This window comes from Pelobates fuscus, chromosome 9 (assembly GCF_036172605.1).
Source record: "Pelobates fuscus isolate aPelFus1 chromosome 9, aPelFus1.pri, whole genome shotgun sequence".
Lineage (NCBI taxonomy): Eukaryota > Metazoa > Chordata > Amphibia > Anura > Pelobatidae > Pelobates > Pelobates fuscus.
Window position 1 is genome coordinate 10,234,400 of NC_086325.1, and position 26,901 is coordinate 10,261,300.

Sequence of the window (26,901 nt, forward strand, 5' to 3'; positions counted from 1 at the left end):
TCTGGTTCCTGTATCCACTCTCTGGTTCCTGTATCCACTCTCTGGTTCCTGTATCCACTCTCTGGTTCCTGTATCCACTCTCTGGTTCCTGAGTATCTGTGGAAGGAGGATCTAAAGCCCCTGGTGGGACCTGATTGCCAGTACATTTACTTAAAGGACCACTCTAGGCACCCAGACCACTTCAGCTTAATGAGGTGGTCTGGGTGCCAGGTCCTTCTAGGGTTAACCCATTTTTTCATAAACATAGCAGTTTCAGAGAAACTGCTATGTTTATGAATGGGTTAAGCCTTCCCCCTATGTCCTCTAGTGGCTGTCTCATTGACAGCCGCTAGAGGCGCTTGCGTGCTTCTCACTGTGATTTTCACAGTGAGAGCACGCCAGCGTCCATAGGAAAGCATTATGAATGCTTTCCTATGTGACCGGCTGAATGCGCGCGCAGCTCTTGCCGCGCGTGCGCATTCAGCCGACGGGGAGGAGAAGAGGCGGATCGGAGGAGGAGAGCAGGAGGAGATCTCTCCGCCCAGCGCTGGAAAAAGGTAAGTTTTAACCCCTTTCCCCTTTTCAGAGCCGGGCGGGAGGGGGTCCCTGAGGGTGGGGGCACCCTCAGGGCACTCTAGTGCCAGGAAAACGAGTATGCTTTCCTGGCACTAGAGTGGTCCTTTAATATTGAGAAAAAAGCGATAACAGTCAGAGACAGCTTCTAACAGACTCTATACTTGTGAGTTTTTCCAAGTTATATTCACACCACATGAAGTGTGTGTATTTCTTATTTTACAGGATGTACCTGTGACTGTACATTGTCAGACTTGTCTTACCAATTGATGCACAAACTAGCTTTTAAAGCTAATTACCTGTATAATGTGTTCTGAGTGCAAACTGCAAGTTAAACGCTATATTATTGAGTTTAAGTATGTGGCATAATTTGTATTTGTTGTCCCTGAGAGAAATGGTTTGGCCCCTACAGCAGTACCCTGGGCTGTGGATCCTCTGACGAGATGCACAAATGACTGTAAACGATGTAATAATTAACACAGAGCGGATACCGCATCTGCAGAGATAGTTTAAAGAGAACAAGGTGTTGAGGTTGGAGAAAGGTTGGATTAAACCGCCCCAGGATTTCATCTTTCCCTCAGAAAATTAGATTTGTCGACATGAACCTTAAATGACTCCATCGTCACCACATGGCTTACTGTGTTCACCTTTAAACAGACATTTATAGGCCATAAAAGCACTCTCACATAAACACACTAAATGGTATTCTGTATAAATGTCACATATTCACTCTGCATAGGGGTGAGGCTACATGAGGGAGTCATGTGATATTTCCTGGGGTCACCGGGTCTATGCCCCTGCTGCTCTCTGCTATTACAGACAAGGGGCAAAGGATACCATGCCAACATGGAGGCAGCAGACATAGATTTGGGCACCGTCAGGTGATGCAGAGGATGTTAGCACCACGGATAACCTGCTTCCATACTGGATACCACCTTCTATCTTTTAGAAGGCTACACAAGCGGAGACACAGTAGAGACATGGTCATTGGAAGGGGGCAGGGGAGGGGGCACGTACACTTCACTTCTACATTACTACCTGCCACCTGCACAAATACAGAAGCCAAGGGGGTGACATTCACATTTATTTGCAATGTGATGGTTATATCTCCTGCAGTAAAAATGGGTTAAACCAATAAAAAAAACGTTTTTTTTTTAAATTCTGACATAAATTTTACTGTTTCATGAGTCCAAAATATAAGGAGATGGAGTTTCCAGAGAGAGGGGGTGAAGTCCAATGATGTGGGTGGAGTCTGGTGCCCCACCATCTTTAACCTTCACCATTACATGTGTATTTGCGATGACTAGTCAGGTTAATGACCGTCTTGTACAGAGAAATTAGGGTCGTTTTTTGACAGCATGTACATGACATATGCATAGTCACTTTCTTGGCATATGCTTTGCATAACCCAGACCCCTCCGAAAAGACTCAGACACCTTATTTTGTGAAATATTATCATTGCTTTTATAATGTAAAATGATAAACACATAACATTTTAAGCTCATTTTCAACATATTAAACATAACATATCAACCCCAACTCCTTTACCAATTCTACCCAAGACAATGATTCACATCAACAATAATAGATACCACATTATAACATATGAAACATAAACCATTGCCACCGAGGGCATGATTTTCCAATTTTCACCATGTAGGGGTATACATACCGAGATAAACCCTACATACACCAAGTACCTTGCTACCAACACGCTCGAACCCACCAATACCAATTCTTACTTAACTATTCTTAGCAAACTAAAACTATCCTACAGATGAAAAACAACCTACCCCCCATCTTTTCTATCAATCCCCCTGCACCGTGACTTAACGGGAGCTAAAACAAAAGGAGGGAGGGTGAGAAAACAACAGGTAAGTGAGGATTAAATTAACATGGCCCCTAATCTGAAATGGGCCCTTTATACCCCTATAGCCAAAACCCCAACCCCCAATTTCTCTAGCAAATCACAAACACTACGAATGTTCTATGGCTGTCTGCTAGCAATGTCAAGGCCCATTCCCCTTAGCTGCTCTGCTCCAGGGGCAACACACTGCGGGTCCTGGAGATCTACGAGAGTTTAAGGCAATTTGATTGTTATTGACTTATTTAATACTGAAATTCAACTGAAACAAGAATTTTTGAAATTTTCCGGTTTACTTTGTTAATTGGGAGTAGCCAGAACTGACATGGCAAATTTGGGCCAAAAACAGCCGTGCTTTCTTTATTTTGCTTGATAGTTTTCCTTTACAGTTACATGTGGTTACTTACTCAATTCGGGACTGTAAAATCCAGGCGTTGTTCATGGAATTTAGTCCATGTACGGATTTTGTAAATCAGCCGGAAACTTAGACAGTTAGACAGATTTAAAGAAAGATCTGAACGGTCTGCCTGTTGGCAATGTTAGCAGCCAGTGAGCAAATAGTTAAAAGCATTCGGAAGTACGACAGTGGATTAAGTGGCGGCTGGCCAGGGCTCTCCAGGTAGCTGGCACATTAAAATATCAAGTAAATAAATTAATAAAAATACTACGGGGGTGTCACAATAATAATCATGAACTATTGTCACCGCTTAGCCCCCAGCCATGGATGATGGCCAGGAGCCATAATATTAATAATCAGTGCCCTCCCCAGCCCGAACCAATTGGGAGTGCGTGAGACCCTCATTATTTGCAATAGGCATGTCCACCCCCTTGTGTTCACCCTCAACCCTTCCCTTCCTAGGTGGCTCCAAGCTTATTGATTTAGTTCATTAACTTTTTTAGTGCGGTGGCTAGCTACCACATAATTAACCCTCACGCCACCAAGGTTTATTTTCTCACTATTTGCCCATTGGCTGCTAGTGCTGTCAATGGGAAAGAGAGTTCTTCAAATTATCAATTCAAAAAGCAGGAGAATAATATTGTATCAATGTGAATCCTGCTGGATGCATTCGGTTCATATTGGGTGGCCATGCGGTTATTGATAAATATCTGATTTCTATGCTTCATATTTGTTTGCCTGCAGATATGACTGATTCTCTGAACGCTTCCAAGCGAACAATACAGGGCTAGTCGGACGGCAAATGGCTTTAGTAAATCTACAAATTTATTATTATTGAATAACCCTTGTAGAGTTAAAGTGTACTTCCTTGCAAAAATAATGGGGAAAAGGTATGAATAAATGGGGGCCAATGGGGAAAGATAAATTGGGATAGAAGAGCAAATTTCAATTTTAGAATAGAATAACTCCTAATGGGCCGATACTCTGCTTGTTTGGAAGTTGTACATAATCTGCTGATATACTTGGTAGTGAAAACTGAAAAAAGCCCACAAAAATATGCAAACTAATGTTTGAAGGCTTAACAGCCACATACAGTAAGCAGAGATGACGGGCTGCAACGAGGCGTTTGTATTTTACAGGGCTTTGAAGGATGCTGTTACAACTTCAATGTACTCCTTGCACCATCTCTGCCTCCCCCCTCCGTGCATCAATTATTGATAAAATAGTAATATTTAAGGCGATTGCATGAAAAAGTCAGCAATGTTTATAAAAGGTATTTTAACTGATAACAAAGAATATATTTGAAAGAGTTTGGAGACACACAAGGAGTTTTTTTTCTTTTTCTTTTTTGTCAATCTTTCTTTTGTTGACTGTTAAAGGATCAAACAGTTTAAATAAAGCTGGTATGAAACACAATTTTAAATAAAGTAGCAATATAACATATTGTGATCAACTGTCAAATATGCAAAGTGCTTAGACCGTGAAACAGGTAGCTAGACACAAAGTGTTCGTTACTTAGGATATTGGAAAATAAAAACAAGTCGCAGAGATTGCCTATGGGCAGGGTAGGGGGAAGGATCAGCATTGGAACACCTATAGGTACCCCATAATGCTATCTGATATTGGTTTGTGGAAATGAAGAAAAGAAGGCACATACAGGAAAGAGGTTCTTCTGTAATAGTATAAAAACACATTTTTGGGGGCATCTCCAGGGCTTTGATGGCTTTGGTCCATATTGTCCAAAGAACCTAGTCCTGCTCAGCGTTACAATCAGTAGATTTATTTTTGAATGCATTAGGTTTTTGTGACTTAAATATAAAATTGAATGCAATTAGCGAGCAATGAAGCACAGCTGGTAAGGGTGGGGACAATTCCCAAATCCGCTTGTCTCTGGGGAAAGGTCAATTTCTTCTGTGGCCACCATGGACCTCAAGGTGAAGTTCTGCAGAATGGTGGTAAAAACCAGGAAGAGTTCCATCCGAGCCAAGCCCTCTCCAAGACAGATCCGCTTCCCTGGAACGGAGATTACATTATATTTGTACAGATCATAACTGGGTGTATTGAGTGTAAATTACTATAACTGTGTTTCCATCAAAGGGGATCCTGGTGTAAGTGTGTAACACTATAAGTGTGTCATTGTGTTACTAGGAAAGGGTGTGACAATGTTTCTATTTACAAAAATTAAAGTAAGGGTGCAAGAAATATCCATCAGGTTCAAGCCTGTTGTTGCTAAGATAAAAAACAAAAGTTTGTAGAAACAATTCCAAGTCCAGAACCATTTTACAAAGATACTGAAATATATTTTTACATGTCAGTCAATGGAAAGTCACAGAACATGTTGCTTATTACAAATGGCAGGATCGTGAGTGGTATATGTTAAGTGGTTAAACTGGTCTCCTGTAAAGTGTATATCATGATATCTGTATCTAATCCTAGGCACGTGTTAGAAGAATAACAGATACCTGATGAGAATGGCACAAATCCATCATTCTTGCAGAATTTGCCGTCGCTATCCAGGAAATGGCTTGGCTTGAATTCATGCGGATATTTAAACAGTTTGGGGTCCTGAAGCACTGAGCTGAGCACTGGGTAGATGGTGGTATCCTGAGAATTGGATGGAAAACAGACACATTGAACTGGCTATAACCTGACGTCACCACCCCATTAAATGAGTTATCTAATTAGAAGTTGTTATATACAGTGTATCTGTTTACATTAGAAAGAAAAAGTCCATACTAGAGTGTATACGAACAGTCTGTATCCACACGCTGGTTATTCCATTATAGATGGGAAGGATTTTCGGAGCAGTGCAATAAGAAAAATTTAAATTTTCTGAATGAAACAGAAAACACATAATATCTGTACTCAGATAATACGAATACTAACAACCTAGACTATCGGGACACATGTTATCATCTGCAGTTAAACCTCCTAATCTATAACCCACTTTCAATCATAAGGAATATAAAACAACTTTTCTGGAGCACGTTTGACAGCTGTACTGTATATTTTGTAATTTTCAAACAGAAAAAAAAAAAAACAATAAAAAACCCCAACCTGTTTGACTTAAATTCCACCTTTGAAATTTGTCTTGTCCACTCATTTCCATGTTTAAAAAAAATAAATAAAAAAGTACAAAATCAGGAGGTCACCTTTGGGATAAAATAATCTTTAAACTCAATATCTTGAGTCACTTTGTGTGGAATTCCAAGAGGTATGAGGTCAATGAACCTCTGGATCTCATGGATGACCGCGTCGGTGTACGGCATGCGAGAACGGTCTTCGATACACGGAGCTCTGTTTCTGCCAATGACCTGATCCAACTCCTGGTGAATCCGCTCTGATGGGAATGAAGATACCCAGGAAATGTTAATACTGAAATCTTATTTGGATACAGCTATTTGGATACAGATGATCTGCCATACATTCACACATTTTATACACATGTACAATAATGAATGTGAAGAGTACAGGCAGGTAAGTGATCTTATTAATGCAAATGTGAATGAAAATGTTATAGAGGGGAAAGAAAGCTCAGTATGTAAAACACCTCCTTAGTCTTCACTGCTGTAAATCCCTGTATCTTTCTGACTGATACACATTTATAACAGTGTTGCATATATTTCATAACATAATGAGACAAAATACTTAACATTACAGGACATTTCATCATTACAGGATATTTTGTTATTACAGGGGGCATTCCCTATTTGGAATACAGATCCCTTTGGTTGTCCCCAGACATTTTCTATGTTTACAAAACAAAATAAAAAGAAAAACATGCAAAACCACAAAAATACTACAATAAAAGCAATAATAATATAAAAGTGTCTCACTAAACACCCATAAAAATGCTAAGCACACACAATAATATACAAAAGTATTAAAAAAACACACCAAAAAGTGTATAAGCAATACAATACAACCTGGAAATAATATAACTGGAATAAATGCATACAATATAGGAGAGACATTCAACACAAGAGAGAAATGGGGTGCAGGTCTGTCTCCCCATAAGGGGTAACTCCAGAGACTCTCCTGCTCTCCTTCCCTCCTTCCCTTATAATAATGTGGTGTCGCCATGGTAATGAGGTTCCATAGAAGCTTTGCCAACCTATATGTGTCCCAGTGGGAGTCTTTAACCATCAAAGTCGGTGGCTTGTCCGGTGGGAACGCTACATAGACAATGTTTGCATTATTTGGGAAGGGAATCAGGAAAGTCTGGTTTCTTTTATTGACGCAGATTTTTTTTTTTTTTTAAGTATTAAAACTGAAATAATATTTATCACAAAAGCTGCACCTTACACTGTGTTAAAGCTCAAAAACACTATAAAAAATGCTCATTCAAAAGTACAGACAAAGAGTGCTTGTGCTAATATAACAATGATTTAGTGTGTAACACTGTGAACATATCACAATACATTGTGGAAATACTGCAAAGAGTTTGAACCCCACTTTATTTACATAGAATCCTCTGGGTTATATATCTTAGAAAAGAAACAATGTAATAGTATAGTCCTGATAAAACAGTGTTGGTAATATATGAATAGGGAGAGAAAACTCACAAACAGCTGCTCTAACTGTATGCACTCCCACAAATAGCGATGAGACTTGAAGCTGTAGATAACACTTTATTTAAATGTAAAATATAATGCTGCAGGCCTTGGATCACCCTCTCCTGTGTTATAAGCTGGATAGAAGTCCTGCAATCGACCGCCAGCTTCAGAAGATTGTTCGGACCTGGTACCGCTTCCCAGTTTCCGGGAGGTGGGTCTTCCAACAGACATGTTTTTAAGCTAACTGTGCCTTTATTACATATTGTGTGTTTCAATGTGCTTTTTAGGTATGCAAAATTTGACTTTTTGAGAAGGTAAGCCCTTTTGTAGTATTCCTGTGGATTTACCAGATATTAAACTGTTCCTCCCCAATCAAGCAAGGTTTTATTGCGACCTATCAGGGCCACTTATTTTGGTGAAATACGCCCATTTTCTGACTTTAAATGAGACTGGAGCAAGAAAGGGGTCCGATCCGAGGAAGCTGACATAATCGACGAAACGTGTCATCGCGTCCCTTACGTCAGGTCCCACCTCTGTTGGAAGCCTCACCACGATTAAAGATACGATAACAACAAAAAGATGGAAATAATCATCTATTAAAAACACAAGTAGATCCGAACAGTCTTTACACAGAAAAAAAAAACATACAACCAATAAATAACAACAGTAATTTTATTACTAAATTCACGTTCATGCAAAAAAGATAGAAAAAATATTAAAAAGAGATTGGCACCTCTTAAAAAAAGACGATGTGTTAGGTGGTATCACATTAATATGACCACAGTGTACCTCAAAACCAAAATTCCTATCCTTCCTGTAAATGGTCCAGCTTCATTGCCATACGCATAGCTAGGGTTGATCTTAATTGGAGAGTTGGCAAAAGGAATTTAGATTTATCTTCCAAAGAGGCACAGTGGATTTACAGTTTAAAAATCTCTCAGTCGGGTGTAAATTGAGATATGGATTTCATGGGTCTTATCTAACTGCTGCTTCCTTTTGTCAGGATCGGGACAGGGATCCAACACGCAAAGTACAAACAGGAGGTAGGTACGTATACCGGACCTTAGAATGGCTGGACTAACGTAAGGAGAAGCAAAGAATGGTCTAGAGACAAGCCGAGGTCGAGGGAACGAGAGAGCAGATAAGCGAGAGACAAGCCGAGTCAAAGGTTAATAGAGGTAAGCAGGATAGAACAAACAAGCCGGGTCAAAACCAAAGAGACAAATAGATAAGAAGAGCACTGAGTGACTAGACAAGCTAGAACCACGACAGGGCAATGAACAAATGCATAAAGCCCTAATTTATACCCTGGTTCTAGATAGGTAATCACGCCCCCGACGAGTCCTGATTCGTGGTCGGGACTTGATTGACAGGTCGGAACGGATTGTCGTCATGACGTCGGCTACTGAGCGCCGCGTCATAAAAGGAAGCGGGTCCCTCGCGGCCGGCGTGTAAACGGCCGAGAGAACTGCGAGGAACGAGTGAGTCAACCCCTCTGAGAGGATGAACGTCTAAGTATCTCACCTCCTCTGAGGTAGAGACAACAGGTACCCTGACAGTACCCCCCCTCTCAGAAACGCCCACCGGGCGGAAGGAACCGGGGCGAGATGGAAAACGAGAGTGAAAAGCCCTGCGGAGGCGAGGAGCATGCACATCCTCCTGAGGTACCCAAGTCCTCTCCTCAGGACCATATCCCTTCCAGTCAACAAGATATTGTAACCTCCCCCGAGAGATTCGAGAATCGAGGATGGAGTTGATCTCATACTCCTCCTGACCCTCAACCTGAACAGCGCGAGGAGAGGATACAGTGGAGGAAAACTTGTTACATACTAGAGGCTTCAACAAGGAAACATGAAAGGAGTTAGGAATGCGTAAGGCAGATGGAAGGGCCAGACGATACGCAACTGGGTTAATTCGAGTCAGAACCCTGTAAGGGCCAATGTAACGAGGGGCGAATTTCATAGAAGGAACCTTCAAGCGAATGTTTCTGGTACTCAGCCATACCCTATCACCTGGAACAAAAACCGGAGCCGCCCTTCTACGCTTAGCGTGTTTCTTGAACAACGCGGAATTATGCAGGAGAATTTGTCGAGTTTGATCCCACAACTTCCTCAAATTGGCAACATGAACATCAACCGACAGTACCCCTTGGGAAGGAGAAACCGAGGGAAGAATGGAAGGATGAAAGCCATAATTCATGAAAAAGGGGCTAGAACGAGTAGAATCACAAACGAGATTGTTGTGTGCAAACTCCGCCCAAGGAATCAGACCGACCCAATCGTCCTGGTGTTCGGAAACAAAACAACGCAAATATTGTTCAATCTTTTGGTTGGTGCGTTCAGCAGCTCCATTAGACTGGGGATGATAGGCAGAAGAGAAATTCAATTTGATGCCCAGTTGAGAACAGAAGGATTTCCAAAAACGGGAAACAAATTGGGAACCTCTATCAGAAACAATTTCGGAGGGTATCCCATGTAAACGAAAAATCTCTCTCGCGAATATCTCAGCCAATTCGGGAGAAGATGGCAGTTTAGGTAAGGGCACAAAATGAGCCATCTTAGTAAACCTGTCAACCACCGTGAGGATAACAGTCTGTTTTTTAGAAACAGGCAAATCGACAATGAAGTCCATAGCCAGACAGGACCACGGTCTCTCGGGAATTTCCAAGGGATGCAAAAGCCCACATGGAAGCGTATGAGGTTGTTTAGTCTTCATACAGACCTCACATGCTCCGACGAAATCCCTAATATCCTTACGTAGTGAAGGCCACCAGAAATCTTTGGAAATCAAGGCACACGTCTTGCGGATGCCAGGATGCCCAGCCACCTTACTGTTGTGAAAGCACTGTAACAGTTCCAGTTGGAGTTCAGGAGGAACGAAATACCTTGCCCCAGGACCCTGTCTAGGAGCCAGATGCTGTAACTTCATGATCTCGGCAAGCAACGGAGAATGAATCCTGAGACTCGTGTTGGCGATAATATTGCACTTGGGAACTATAGAAGACAAAACCGCCTCAGATATAGTAGAAGGTTCATGTTGGCGAGACAAAGCATCGGCTTTAGAGTTCTTAGAACCAGGTCTATAAGTGAGCACGTAATTGAAATGAGTGAGGAACAAGGACCAACGAGCTTGCCTGGCGGACAAGCGCTTGGCCTCCCCAATATAGGACAAGTTCTTGTGATCCGTCAAAATAGTAACAGGATGCAAGGTCCCTTCCAAAAAATGTCTCCACTCCTTTAAAGCCATGATGACCGCTAGTAGTTCCCTGTCACCAATGTCATATCTGCTTTCAGGCCCAGATAATTTCTTGGAAAAAAAACCACATGGATGTAACGGTTTATCCACACCTAACCTTTGAGACAAGATAGCGCCTAAACCTGTCTCTGAGGCGTCTACCTCGAGTAGAAAAGGCAAAGTCGTATCAGGGTGAACTAAAATTGGTGCAGAAGCAAAAAGTTCCTTGAGTGTCTTGAAAGCAACGAGAGCTTCAGTAGACCAAGTCTTAGTGTCAACCCCCTGTCTGGTCATATTGGTAATAGGAGCAATAATAGAAGAGTATCCTTTAATGAAACGCCTATAATAATTGGAGAATCCAATAAACCTCTGAATGGCTTTGAGACCCCTGGGTAATGGCCAATCTAAAATAGACTGGAGTTTATCCGGATCCATTTTAAACCCGTCCCCAGAAATCACGTAACCAAGAAAGTTTATCTGAGATTGGTCAAAACTACATTTCTCCAATTTGCAGTACAACCCATGTTGTAGAAGTTTGCGCAATACCCTTCTGACTTGTCTGTGGTGGGTCTCAATTTCTCTAGAGTGTATTAGTATATCATCCAAATATACAATAACGCAATCCTGTTGAAATTCCCTAAGAACTTCATTGATCAGGTCCTGAAATACTGCCGGTGCATTACAGAGCCCAAAAGGCATTACCGTGTACTCATAGTGCCCATATCTAGAGAAACTTAGGTGCGAGCGTTTCCCGGGCGATTAGGACAATTAAGGCATAGGTGCCCTCTTACTCCACAATACATACACAACCCCTCCCTTCTCCTGTACTGTCTCTCTTCTTCTGAGAGGCGAGTATTGCCTATCTGCATAGGTTCTGGAAAAGCTGAGGTTGTGGATTCAGGACTTTGAAATGAGGGAGCTAGTTTAAAGGAAGGTCTACGGGTTCTATCTCGAGTGTTCTGCCTCTCTCTTAAACGTTCATCAATACGAGAAATAAAAGAAATTAAATCCTCCAAATTTTCAGGAAGCTCTCTTGTAGCAACCTCGTCTAGAATTTCATCTGATAATCCGTTTAAAAATACGTCTATATAAGCCTGTTCATTCCACTTAACTTCTGCCACCAAGGACCTGAACTCTAGTGCATAATCCACAAGGGTTCGGTTATCTTGTCTAAGGTGCAACAATAATCTAGCTGCATTGACCTTTCTACCTGGAGGGTCAAAAGTTCTTCTAAAAGCAGCGACAAAGGCATTATAATTATAGACTAACGGGTTATCATTCTCCCACAATGGATTGGCCCATCTCAGAGCCTTATCAATGAGTAGTGTGATAATGAATCCAACCTTCGCCCTATCTGTAGGGTAGGAGCGGGGTTGTAATTCGAAATGAATACCTATCTGGTTTAAAAAACCACGACACTTATCCGGAGAGCCACCATAACGTACAGGAGGAGTAATACGGGAAGAAGCACCTACTGTGGCTACCTCTAGACCTGAACTTACAGGGGAGATGGATGTAGTACGCATCTCTTCTGGTTGATTATTAGAACGAGATAATAAAGCCTGCAGCGCTAGAGCCATCTGATCCATTCTATGATCCATGGCCTCAAATCTAGAGTCGGAAGAACCAACCTGAGTGTTTGTACCTGCAGGATCCATTTGCCCTGTCGTAATGTCAGGATCGGGACAGGGATCCAACACGCAAAGTACAAACAGGAGGTAGGTACGTATACCGGACCTTAGAATGGCCGGACTAACGTAAGGAGAAGCAAAGAATGGTCTAGAGACAAGCCGAGGTCGAGGGAACGAGAGAGCAGATAAGCGAGAGACAAGCCGAGTCAAAGGGTAATAGAGGTAAGCAGGATAGAACAAACAAGCCGGGTCAAAACCAAAGAGACAAATAGATAACAAGAGCACTGAGTGACTAGAAAAGCTAGAACCACGACAGGGCAATGAACAAATGCATAAAGCCCTAATTTATACCCTGGTTCTAGATAGGTAATCACGCCCCCGACGAGTCCTGATTCGTGGTCGGGACTTGATTGACAGGTCGGAACGGATTGTCGTCATGACGTCGGCTACTGAGCGCCGCGTCATAAAAGGAAGCGGGTCCCTCGCGGCCGGCGTGTAAACGGCCGAGAGAACTGCGAGGAACGAGTGAGTCAACCCCTCTGAGAGGATGAACGTCTAAGTATCTCACCTCCTCTGAGGTAGAGACAACAGGTACCCTGACACCTTTATTGTCAATATGTCTCTGGGTTTTATTTGTTGGAAGACTGTTGTAATTTTGATGTTCACATTTCGCATTGATCCCTTTTTTTCTCTTTCATTCTTGGTGTCCTATTAAATTGTGTTTGTATTCATCTTTAGAACATGCCAACATATTGTCTTTCTCCTTTCCTTTCGTTTTACATATATTTAAAAAAAAAAAAAATTATATTTATTTACATTTTCATTTCCTTTTTTGATCTTTTTTGTTTTTTTCTTCCATATATTATATTGTTATCTTTTATTACATTTCTTTAAATTATTTTTATTTGTTATATGTTTTTTAATATGATGGAAGAACATATCATCATGGCATTCCCTGTATTGAGAATATATTTTGTTCAATATTACTCTGTTTTATAATTTATGATTGCTATATTTACGGAATGATGTTGTGCCATTGTACCAATGGAACACAGAGGTCATCTCATGGTGGAATGTATCACTAAGCCAGGACGTAAGTATAAGGTGAAACACAAACGTGGTCGTAACGATGGGGCAGAACCAGAAGAGGCCCATGCGTTCTATCTTGACACGCAGACTGGAATATAGAAATCTGTTTAGCAATCACATCTCCCTATATTTACTGTACCGGACATTGCGCTTATTACATCCCTGAAGAAGTCCAGGATTCGGACAGAGTGTGTTGAATGCAGACAGTTTTTATTTTTAAATGTTATTATTTGTTTTACGACTTTTGCTGCCTTGTTTGCAGCTATTTCCAGTTCTTCATTTTCCATCTGCCTGGGAAGGATTTCTACTTTGATCCACTGATAATGGAGATGGACTGTTTTTTATTCTACCTCTTGGAAGTGCATTTACCTTTTAAACACTGTTAAATGTGCATTATTGCACTATGTGTGGCCTCTCTTCTTTTAAGTTGTAAGACCTTTGACACAACCTCAAGATCTAAATGGGCTTTAGATACCTACCTCTGGACTTAACCCATTGAGGAGATAGACCTGCACCCCATTTCCATCTTGTGAGTCACTCTTTTCCCCCCTCCCTGTGTTCCCTTCTCCTTACATATTGCAGGATTGTGTGGTATTTCTCTCAGATTGTTTGCATTTATTCCAGTTAAATTATTTCCAGGTTGTATTTTATATCTTATACACTTCTTTGGTATTTTTGTATTCAATTAGAGTTCCCCTTTTATACGTTTGTGTATTATTTTGTGTTTATATCTTTTTTTCCTTTCTGTTGTTCTTTGTTTTGTATATACCTTGTTTTGTCACCATTAGTGATGTCCTGAACGGTTCGCTGGTGAATACTTCCTGGTGAACATAGCATGTTCGCGTTCGCCCTGGATGGCGAACATATGCGATGTTCGGTCCGCCCCCTATTCGTCATCATTGAGTAAACTTTGACCCTGTAACTCACAGTCAGCAGACACATTCCAGCCAATCAGCAGCAGACCCTCCCTCCCAGACCCTCCCACCTCCTAGACAGCATATAATTTAGAATAATTCTGAAGCTGCATTCATTTTTTTTGTATTATTATTATTATTATTTTTTGTGTTTGTGTTTGTGTTTATTATACATTATCCTCCATAGCCAGTAACCTGTGTTTATTATACATTATCCTCCCATAGCCAGTAACCTGTGTTTATTATACATTATCCTCCCATAGCCAGTAACCTGTGTTTATTATACATTATCCCCCCATAGCCAGTAACCTGTGTTTATTATACATTATCCCCATAGCCAGTAACCTGTGTTTATTATACATTATCCCCCCATAGCCAGTAACCTGTGTTTATTATACATTATCCCCCCATAGCCAGTAACCTGTGTTTATTATACATTATCCCCCCATAGCCAGTAACCTGTGTTTATTATACATTATCCCCCCAAAGCCAGTAACCTGTGTTTATTATACATTATCCCCCCATAGCCAGTAACCTGTGTTTATTATACATTATCCCCCATAGCCAGTAACCTGTGTTTATTATACATTATCCCCCCATAGTCAGTAACCTGTGTTTATTATACATTATCCCCCATAGCCAGTAACCTGTGTTTATTATACATTATCCTCCCATAGCCAGTAACCTGTGTTTATTATACATTATCCTCCCCGTAGCCAGTAACCTGTGTTTATTATACATTATCCTCCCATAGCCAGTAACCTGTGTTTATTATACATTATCCCCATAGCCAGTAACCTGTGTTTATTATACATTATCCCCCATAGCCAGTAACTTGTGTTTATTATACATTATCCCTACCATAGCCAGTAACCTGTGTTTATTATACATTATCCTCCCCGTAGCCAGTAACCTGTGTTTATTATACATTATCCCCCATAGACAGTAACCTGTGTTTATTATACATTATCCCCATAGCCAGTAACCTGTGTTTATTATACATTATCCCCCATAGCCAGTAACTTGTGTTTATTATACATTATCCCTACCATAGCCAGTAACCTGTGTTTATTATACATTATCCTTCCCATAGCCAGTAACCTGTGTTTATTATACATTATCCTCCCATAGCCAGTAACCTGTGTTTATTATACATTATCCTCCCATAGCCAGTAACCTGTGTTTATTATACATTATCCCCCCATAGCCAGTAACCTGTGTTTATTATACATTATCCTCCCATAGCAGTAACCTGTGTTTATTATACATTATCCCCCCATAGCCAGTAACCTGTGTTTATTATACATTATCCTCCCATAGCAGTAACCTGTGTTTATTATACATTATCCTCCCATAGCAGTAACCTGTGCTTATTATACATTATCTCCCCCATAGCCAGTAACCTGTGTTTATTATACATTATCCCCCCATAGCCAGTAACCTGTGCTTATTATTATTTATTATTTATTATCGCCATTTATATAGCGCCAACAGATTCCGTAGCGCTTTACAATATTATGAGAGGGGGAATTTAACTATAAATAGGACAATTACAAATAAACTTACAGGAACAATAGGTTGAAGAGGACCCTGCTCAAACGAGCTTACATTCTATAGGAGGTGGGGTGTAAAACACATTAGGACAGGAATTTACAATCAAATAAGGTGCGCTGCCCTTTAGGAGAGGGCAAGAGACAGGTATGTGAGGTAAGGGTTAGTCTTGGAGGCCATAAGCTTTCCTAAAGATATGGGTTTTAAGGCACTTCTTAAAAGATGCAAGACTAGGGGAGAGTCTGATGGCGGTAGGCAGGCTATTCCATAGGAAGGGAGCCGCCCGTGAGAAGTCCTGCAAGCGCGAGTTGGCCGTACGAGTGCGGACAACGGACAGGAGGTGGTCATGGGCAGAACGGAGAGACCGAGAAGGGACATACCTATGGATCTGTGAGGAGATATAAGAGGGGCTAGAGTTGTTCAGTGCTTTATAGGTGTGAGTTAGTACCTTGAATTGACTCCTATAGCATACAGGAAGCCAATGTAAGGACTGGCAGAGGGGTGAGGTGTGAGAGAAACGACTAGAGAGGAAAATCAGTCTAGCAGCAGCGTTCATTACGGACTGTAGGGGTGCAGTACGGCTTTTGGGAAGACCAATCAGGAGAGGGTTACAATAATCCATGCGGGAGCATGGACAAGCTCCTTGGTAGTATCTGGTGCAAGAAAGGGGCGGATGCAGGCTATGTTTTTCAGATGGAATCTACAGGATTTGGCAACATGCTGGATGTGAGGCTCAAAGGTGAGACCAGAGTCAAGTATGACGCCAAGACAGCGCGCTTGCAAGGATGGACTGATGTTGGTACCACAAACTTGGAGGGAGAGCGAAAGAGGAGGATCAGTATTAGGAGGAGGAAAGACAAGGAGCTCAGTTTTTGAGAAATTATCCCCCCACAACCAGTAACCTGTGTTCATTATACATTATCCCCCACAACCAGTAACCTGTGTTTATTATACATTATCCCCCCATAGCCAGTAACCTGTGTTTATTATACATTATCCTCCCATAGCCAGTAACCTGTGTTTATTATACATTATCCCCCATAGCCAGTAACCTGTGTTTATTATACATTATCCTCCCATAGCCAGTAACCTGTGTTTATTATACATTATCCCCCCATAGCCAGTAACCTGTGTTTATTATACATTACCCCCCCATAGCCAGTAACCTAAAGATTACTTAGTATTAGTAAATAATATGCCCCTACTCGCTATACCGCGAGTAGGGGCATGTCTAGTAAGCAGTGAGCAGCATGTGGCTGCTCACTGTGAAAAAAACACATCTAATAACCTCCCCCGCCTTGCGCGGCTGGTGGGGGCCCCATAAATAACAATAAGTGGGGGGACCTACTGTCCTCCCCACCTGGCCCGCACCCCTGAGCGGTGGGTGGGGGCCCTAAATAAAGATAGGGGGGGACGACCTACTGTCCTCCAAAAATTCCAAAGAACTTTCCCACGCTGTGTAAAATGACACAGAGCACTGTGATTGGATGGTTTTCAAGCCATCCAATCACAGTGCGCTGTGTCATTTTACACAGCGTGGGAAAATTCCAAAGAACTTTCCCACGCTGTGTAAAATGACAAAGAGCACTCTGATTGGCTTAAACCCACCAATCAGAGTGTTCTTAGCCTAATTGCAGGGTGGGGCAAGGCTTTATAAGTCTGTGCGGAGCCCTCCATGGGTGAAGATGGATAATTTTTTTGCGCTCAGGTTTTTTATTTTTTCGTCAGATTTTTTTTTTGCGCTCGGGTTTTTTATTTTATTTTAAGTTCGTCATTTTGGCCGTTTATTTGGCCTTTTTTGGGGCTGAAAAATGAAGATTTTAGAAAAAAGAAGACGTCAAATGGTAAGTTTCATTTTTTTTTACAGGTTAGTTATTTAATTCCCCCCTCACTATTTTTAGGGTGAGGGGGGTAGGTAGCGGATAGTTTGATTTGGGTGTGGGGGAGGGGTGACTAGGGGCTTTGGACCCCTAGTCACCTTGATTGGGGGGGGGGATTTTCATTTAGGGCCCCCATCCGCCGCTCAGGGGTGGGGGCCAGGGGGGACAGTAGGTCCCCCAGTTATTGTTTTTTTAGGGCCCCCACCCACCGCTCAGGGGTGGGGGCCGGGGGGAAGACAGTAGGTCCCCCCCCCTTTATTTAGGGCCCCCACCCACCGCTCAGGGGTGGGGGCCGAGTGGGATGCCGGGGAGGACAGTAGGCCCCCCTTATTGTTTTTTTAGGGCCCCCACCCACCGCTCAGGGGTGGGGGCCGGGGAGGAGGATGGTAGGTCTCCCCCCACAACTGTTATCTAGGGCCCCCACCCACCGCTCAGGGGTGGGGGCCGGGGAGGACAGTAGGTCCCCCCTTATTGTTTTTTTAGGGCCCCCACCCACCGCTCAGGGGGCCGGGGGGGAGGATGGTAGGTCCCCCCCCCACCATTCTTATCTAGGGCCCCCCTATCTTTATTTAGGGCCCCCACCCACTGCTCAGGGGTGGGGGCCGGGGGGAGGACAGTAGGTGCCCCCCTATCTTTATTTAGGGCCCCCACCCACCGCTCAGGGTGGGGGCCAGGGGGGAGGACAGTAGGTCCCCCCCTATCTTTATTTAGGGCCACCACCCACCACTCAGGGGTGGGGGCCGGGGGCGAGGACAGTAGGTCCCCCCCACAATTCTTATCTAGGGCCCCTACCCACCGCTCAGGGGTGGGGGCCGGAGGGGAGGATAGTAGGCCCCCCCCTATCTTTATTTAGGGCCCCCATCTTTATTTAGGGCCCCTATCTTTATTTAGGGCCCCCACCCACCGCTCAGGGGTGGGGGCTGGGGGGGAGGAAAGTAGGTTCCCCCCCCTTATTGTTATTTAGTAGGTCCCCCCCTTATTTTACGTGCTTTAAAGCACATTATTACAAACAATTTAGGAATATTAGGTGATTTATGCCTTTTATGGATTAAAACCAGACTCTGCATCAACTGTGTAATTTTCCATGGGAGTTTTGCCATGGATCCCCCTCCAGCATGCCACAGTCCAGGTGTTAGTCCCCTTGAAACAACTTTTCCATCACTATTGTGGCCAGAAAGAGTCCCTGTGTGTTTTAAAATCCGCCTGCCCATTCGCGAACATTTGCGGAAGTTCGCGTTTGCGAACGGAAAATTTTATGTTCGCGACATCACTAGTCACCATCCAAATTTATAAAATGAGACCCAAGTTTGACTGTTTGCACTGTAAAAATGGTACAGATGCCCCTTAACTTACCTTCTACATCGGGATGCTTGAGAAGGATAAGCAGGCCATAGCACAGAGTAATACTGACTGTTTCTGTGCCAGCTACAAACATATCGAAGGTCGTATTTACAAGAGCATCCATGTCAAAGTGAGTGTTTGGTTTATCCTTCTCCTAGAGTAACAGAGTAATAGTTAACATGAACTGTTTATAAACATAGTCACATATAACATAGTAATCTAGGCTGATACAAGACTCCATCGAGTTCCACACCTTTTACATATCCTTCTGTCAATGAGCCTCAAGAAGTCAGAGAAAACCAAAACAAACGGTTTGAAACCAATTTGAATTATGGCACAAACAGGGAAAAATAAACCTTGTTACATAAATGTCAATCATCACTTACCTCCTGGTTAGCACCTACTGTGATTATTGTATTGCATTCTATATTATCAGCGTGGCATTCTATAACATCACACACTGCATTCTATTCTATCAGCACGGCATTCTATAACATCACACACTGCATTCTATTCTATCAGCACGGCATTCTATTCTATCAGCATGGCATTCTATTCTATCAGCATGGCATTCTATTCTATCAGCATGGCATTCTATTCTATCAGCATGGCATTCTACAACATCACACACTGCACTCTATTCTATCAGCATGGCATTCTATAACCTCACACACTGCATTCTATTCTATCAGCATGGCATTCTATAACACCACACACTGCATTCTAGTCTGCCCAATTTTCTAAATACTTTCATTAGTCCCTGGCCTTATCTTATAGTTAGGATAGCCTTATGCCTATCCCACGCATGCTTAAACTCCCTCACTGTGTTAACCTCTACCACTTCAGCTGGAAGGCTATTCCATGCATCCACTACCCTCTCAGTAAAGTAATACTTCCTGATATTATTTTTAAACCTTTGTCCCTCTAATTTAAGACTATGTCCTCTTGTTGTGGTAGTTTTTCTTCTTTTAAATATAGTCTCCTCCTTTACTGTGTTGATTCCCTTTATGTATTTAAATGTTTCTATCATATCCCCCCCGTTTCGTCTTTCCTCTGAATATTCAATTATGTCAGCATGGCATTCTATAGCATTTCACACTGCATTCTATTCGATCAGCACGGCATTCTATAACATTCAACACTGCATTCAATTATATCAGCACGGCATTCTATAGAATTTCATACTGCAATCTATTATTTTATTATCTCATTCTATAATATCCACTACATTATATCTATATGATCTTTCAGAGTTATTCAATAATCACCGGATTTTGTCCGGATGGACTAATACAGTTAAAATGGCCAAACTGGCGTTGCAATACTTTTATTTACTGAAACCAATGGAATATCCACCAACCCATGTCTAATATTTAGAACCCCCACTTGTCACTCACAGTTGAGGGCTGGGACAATAGATTTCCTCCTTTAAATATTATAATAGAAATCCTCATCCACCGACAATAAATAGGTGCTGAGGAATGGACATTAGGCCCCCTGGTTAATAAGTAACTCCCACCCACTGACCATGACTGGGGTGCACCGAGGGCTCTTTGTCCCCCATGATATGGGGCGTTGCTTGTGAATGGGCAGTTTAAAGCCTATACAGTAATATAGTTATATATTTTTTATTTTTACTTTTACCATGTGGCAGCTGGCTACCAAGCCCCGGGCAGATGGTTAACACTTGCCGAGCCAAGGGTTTTTAACTATTTTAAAACAGTTTGTATTTTTTTTTTTTTTTTTTAAACGGTCATGGATTTGAAGCATGTGGGTCTGGATTTTGGACATCTGACAGAGTTCGGTCTTGGTGTCTGAATTTATTGCATTCAGTCCGAAGCCTGAATTGCAAAATCCGGACATTGGTAAGTAGTGTGATCAAAGTCCAGATTTTCAGTTTAAATGGCCCTGTACGCAGCCAGATGGATTTGTCCAATTATATATGGGGCTATTCAGACCTTGAATGAATGAAAGTATCTAACCCTGTGTGTAGGTTTGCTTTTGAAGACAAGATTTGGGAATATCAGATCATGAATGGTTGAGCTGGAGGAAGCTGCTCCTTCTAACAGTTAAGAGAACAGTTCATCTAGTGCGGAAGGGAGGTAAGGCAAAACACATTGTGGTGGTCAGGGACTATTATTGAGTAGACAGGGTAATCTGCTGCTCTGATCACATCAACAAGACAGTTTGCTGTCTCCCAGGTGCTCAATTTCAGCATGTTGCTGACAGAGTGGATGGATTTTCGAGAGTGGCTGGAGATGACCTGGATGTCATGGTCCATATTAGAACCAATGGCATTATCAGCGAAAAATAGAGGGTCCTGAAGAATGATTCCAGGGAATTAAGAAAAAAAATAATGACAAGGACCTCTAAGATGATATTTTCTGAGATATTACCTGTGCCATGCACTACATGGGAAAGACAGCGGGAGATTAGGTCAATTTGTGGCCAAGGTCTTGGTGTAGGAATGATGGTTTTTAAAGCTCTCTGCTCATATGGCACTTGGTTACATTTTTTATAACCCTGGTGATGGAAGATGGTTTGCTGTGCTGGGGGTTGGGGTGGATGTGGGGGACTAAACAGTTGAAGCAGACTTTAATCTAAGAATAAGGGGGAGAGACATTGAAGGTTATACAATTTAGATAGAACAGCAAAGAGGTGGGGATTAGAAGAGACGAACTGGAGTTAAAATGCTGCTGGCAGTAATTTACTTAATGCATGCAATAAACCATTTTGTTATGATAATGGAATAGTAAAACATCTAAACTTTTAATAGATCACATGAATGTCTCTCTATTTACTAGACTCACTTGCTCCATCTTTATAAGGAAAGAGTCGATGAAGTCTCTGGGAGAAGTTGGATCCAGGGTCTCTTCATGCATTTTGATTCTTTCAGCAATAAATTCCTGAACCTGATCAACTGCTTTGAAGAATTTGTTGTGGGGCCCCGGTAGCTTCTCCATTAATTTTGGATACACATTGTACATCTGTAATGAATAACATCTTGAAAAATGCCTGGTATATTCTGGAGTAACAGATTTAGACAAAATATGAAGGCAATTTGCCTTAGCTAACATATTCTGCAGAGCTAAATAGAATGGGGATAATTGTAGGTGCTCAAATGAGCTTACAATCTACTCTGATGTGCCACAATATTAAAACCACTGACGTTGTTAAAATGGCACCTGTCAGAACACACAGTGCATCACAGTTTGCTGCGTATGGGGCTGTGTAGCTGCAGAATTCCCATGGTGACCCATGTCCACCACTGTAAGCATCTTTAACGGGGACATGAGTGTCAGAACTGGACTATGGAGCAGTGGAAGAAGGTTGCCTGTTCTGATGAGCCACATTAATCAGCCAGTGCGTGTGCGTTGCTTACTTGGGAAAAAGAAGCAGGATGCAATATAGGAAGAAGGCAGGTGGAGGTAGCATTATGCTTTGTGTAATGTAGCGCTGGGAAAGCTTATGCCCTGTTGTTGCAGCCACGTATACCTCTTTATATTCCCTGATGGCAGGGACCTCTTTCAGCAGGATAATGCAACCTGTCACACTGCAAAATTGTTCAGGAATGGTTTGAGGAACATGACAAAGTGTTCATGGTGTTGCCTTGGCCTCCAATTTCAGCATCTGTGGGATGTGCTGGAACAAGTAATCTGATCCATGGAGGCCCGCCTCGCAACTTGCAGGACTTAGATAATCTGCTGCTAATGTCTTGATGCCAGGTACCACCGGACACGTTCAGAGGTCTTGTGGAGTCCATGCCTCGACGCAGCATAACTGTTTAGGCAGCACGAGGGGGGACTACGTGATTTTAGGCAGGTAGTTCTAATGTTGTGGCAGATCAGGGCATAGAGATTTAATTCTACAGTTTTCAGATTTTTATTCTTTATATCCCACCTATATTTAAGGAGGTTATATTTTAATCAGGGCTAACTCAGCATTTTATCTATCAAAGGTCAATAAACTGAGTACTATTAAGCAAGGTAATAATTACAATTAGACCTCGGAAACTAAAAGCTAGAATGTATATTTCCTGGTAAAATAATTCAATTTATTAAAAAGGCATGTTTAGTTAATGGGGCAGTCCCATGTAGGAGCAAAGTGACCTAATGACAGTGACATGTTTAATGGGTTAAAGGGACAGTCCCATGTAGGAACAAAGTGACCTAATGACAGTGACATGTTTAATGGGTTAAAGGGACAGTCCCATGTAGGAGCAAAGTAACCTAATGACAGTGACATGTTTAATGGGTTGAAGGGACAGTCCCATGTAGGAGCAAAGTGACCTAATGACAGCGACATGTTTAAGGGGTTGAAGGGACAGTCCCATGTAGGAGCAAAGTGACCTAATGACAGTGACATGTTTAATGGGTTAAAGGGACAGTCCCATGTAGGAGCAAAGTGACCTAATGACTGTGACATGTTTAATGGGTTAAAGGGACAGTCCCATGTAGGAGCAAAGTGACCTAATGACAGTGACATGTTTAATGGGTTAAAGGGACAGTCCCATGTAGGAGCAAAGTGACCTAATGACAGCGACATGTTTAATGGGTTAAAGGGACAGTCCCATGTAGGAGCAAAATGACCTAATGACAGCGACATGTTTCATGGGTTAAAGGGACAGTCCCATGTAGGAGCAAAGTGACCTAATGACAGTGACATGCTTAATGGGATAAAGGGACAGTCCCATGTAGGACCATAATGACCTAATGACAGGGACATGTTTATTGGGTTAAAGGGACAGTCCCATGTAGGAAAAAAGTGACCTAATGACAGCGATATGTTTAATGAGTTAAAGGGACAGTCCCATGTAGGAGCAAAGTGACCTAATGACAGCGACATGTTTAATGGGTTAAAGGGACAGTGCCATGTAAGAGAAAGGTGACCTAATGACAGTGACATGTTTAATGGGTTAAAGAGACAGTCCCATGTAGGAGCAAAGTGACCTAATGACAGTGACATGTTTAATGGGTAAAATGGACAGTCCCATGTAGGAGCAAAGTGACCTAATGACAGTGACACGTTTTATAGGTTAAAGGGACAGTCCCATGTAGGAGCAAAGTGACCTAATGACAGTGACATGTTTAATGGGTTAAAGGGACAGTCCCATGTAGGAGCAAAGTGACCTAATGACAGTGACATGTTTAATGGGTTAAAGGGACAGTCCCATGTAGGAACAAAGTGACCTAATGACAGTGACATGTTTAATGGGTTAAAGGGACAGTCCCATGTAGGAGCAAAGTGACCTAATGACAGTGACATGTTTAATGGGTTAAAGAAACAGTCCCCTGTAGGAGCATCGTGACCTAATGACAGCGACATGTTTAATGGGTTAAATGGACAGTCCCATGTAGGAGCAAAGTGACCTAATGACAGTGACATGTTTAATGGGTTAAAAGGACAGTCCCATGTAGGAGCAAAGTGACCTAATGACAGTGACATGTTTAATGGGTTAAAGGGACAGTCCCATGTAGGAGCAAAGTGACCTAATGACAGTGACATGTTTAATGGGTTAAAGAGACAGTCCCATGTAGGAGCAAAGTGACCTAATGACAGTGACATGTTTAATGGGTTAAAGGGACAGTCCCATGTAGGAGCAAAGTGACCTAATGACAGTGACATGTTTAATAAGTTAAAGGGACAGTCCCATGTAGGAGCAAAGTGACCTAATGACAGTGACATGTTTAATGGGTTAAAGGGACAGTCCCATGTAGGAACACAGTGACCTAATGACAGTGACATGTTTAATGGGTTAAATGGACAGTCCCATGTAGGAGCAAAGTGACCTAATGACAGTGACATGTTTAATGGGTTAAAGAGACAGTCCCATGTAGGAGCAAAGTGACCTAATGACAGCGACATGTTTAATGGGTTAAATGGACAGTCCCATGTAGGAGCAAAGTGACCTAATGACAGTGACATGTTTAATGGGTTAAAGGGACAGTCCCATGCAGGAGCAAAGTGACCTAATGACAGCGACATGTTTAATGGGTTAAAGGGACAGTCCCATGCAGGAGTAAAGTTAATGATTAATCCCCCTTAGGTTTATTATGTGAAAACCAAAAATGATTAGTCCTTACCTGTCCCCAAAAAGAATTTGCATTTATAAACATTATACATATTAGATTTAATAGTCTGAGGAAATTCTCGTTTTCATATTCAAATCGCTTTCCAAAAACAACCGAACAAATCACATTAGACACAGTTCTGCTGAAATAAAATTTGGGATCCTGGGGCTGACCTGGTGAAGCAGAAAGAAAGAAGATAAAACTTGATGTTATTCATGCAATGTTTTCAATTTTTTCCTCTCAAATGGGGTTTTTAAAGCTTTTTACACATTTATAATTTGCTTACAGTTGATAATTTCAGCCAGTAACGAGCAATGATTGACATAACAGACTTCTTTTAAAATGGCAGCTTCCTCCCAGCTTACATTGTGCGGGAAGGCAGAGCGTAGGCAGTTAGGAGAGTCAGCTGCTAGACCAATGCCCATCAGCCTCAGCCACCTTCTTGCACCCAAAAAGTAAGAAACAGGAGGGTGGCTAGAAAAGTACGTGTATGTGTGTGTCAGTATGTATATCTGTGTGCCAGAATGTGTGTCAGTTTGTGTCTGTGTCAGTATGTTTATCTGTGTGTCAATATGTATGTGTGTCTGTGTGTCAATATGTGTGTCTGTGTGTCAATATGTGTGTGTGTGTGTGTGTCAGTATGTATATCTATGTGTCAGTATGTATGTGTGTGTAAGTATGTATGTATGTGTTACTATGTATGTCTGTGTGTCAGTATGTGTGTTTGTGTGCCAGTATGTGTGTTTGTGTGCAAGTATATGTGTTTGTGTGCAAGTATATGTGTTTGTCTGTCAGTATGTATGTGTGTGTGTCATTATGTATGTCTGTGTGTTAGCATGTAAGTGTGTGTCTGTGTGTCAGTATGTGTGTCAGTATGTATGTGTGTGTGTGTCAGTATGTATGTCTGTGTGTGTTAGTATGCATGTGTGTGTGTGTGTCTGTGTGTCAGTATGCATGTGTGTGTGTCAGTATGTATGTCTGTGTGTCAGTATGTATGTGTTGTGAGGATATTTATGGGGTGATAAATATTAAAATAATATTTTCATAAAAATTAGCAAATTAATTTAATAATTTTTAGTATATAAAAAATGGATATATTGGCACTGTTTCCCCGATTAATTATTTAAAGCTGAGAATTACCCACTATTTTAATTCTCTTAGATCCTAGAGGAAGTTTCACTAGAAGATTGTATCTCACACATTAATCACAAATTAATTATAAAAATATAATTTATCGTACCAATAATAATAAAAATAATATATGTAACATGCGTGACAATAATCAGTGAATATTTAGGTATAACAAAAGTATACAATATGGCAGTGGTTTAACAGAATATAGAAAGATAAAAGCAATAGTTATATGTAGTGATGTACCGAACGGTTCGCTGGTGAATAGTTACTGGCGAACATAGCGTGTTCGCGTTCACCACGGTGGGCGAACATATGCGCGGTTCGATCCGCCCCCTATTCATCATCATTGAGTAAACTTTGACCCTGTGCCTCACAGTCAGCAGACACATTCCAGCCAATCAGCAGCAGACCCTCCCTTCCAGACCCTCCCACCTCCTGGACAGCATCCATTTTAGATTCATTCTGAAGCTGCATTCTTAGATAGAGGAGGGAAAGTGTAGCTGCTGCTCATTTGATAGGGAAATGGATAGCTAGGCTAGTGTATTCAGTGTCCACTACAGTCCTGAAGGACTCATCTGATCTCTGCTGTAAGGACAGCACCCCAAAAAGCCCTTTTTAGGGCTAGAACATCAGTCTGCTTTTTTTTCCTGTGTAATGTAATTGCAGTTGCCTGCCTGCCAGCTTCTG

The 26,901-nt window shown here is 41.9% G+C and overlaps 1 protein-coding gene across 3 annotated transcripts in view; it reads right to left on the minus strand.

The window, feature by feature from the left end:
• Nucleotides 1-4,571: 4,571 nt before the first annotated feature.
• LOC134572273 (cytochrome P450 2G1-like) overlaps nt 4,572-26,901 on the minus strand; it is a 66,054-nt gene continuing 43,724 nt past the window's right edge. For all 3 annotated transcript variants that reach the window (XM_063431143.1, XM_063431141.1, XM_063431140.1), the window contains 6 exons: nt 25,093-25,253; nt 21,820-21,996; nt 19,022-19,163; nt 5,966-6,153; nt 5,276-5,417; nt 4,572-4,826 (listed from right to left, as the gene is read on the minus strand). In XM_063431143.1, coding sequence (XP_063287213.1) covers nt 4,645-4,826; nt 5,276-5,417; nt 5,966-6,153; nt 19,022-19,163; nt 21,820-21,996; nt 25,093-25,253 — 992 coding nt within the window. In that variant the 3' untranslated portion in view covers nt 4,572-4,644. The remainder of the gene's footprint in view (nt 4,827-5,275; nt 5,418-5,965; nt 6,154-19,021; nt 19,164-21,819; nt 21,997-25,092; nt 25,254-26,901) is intronic.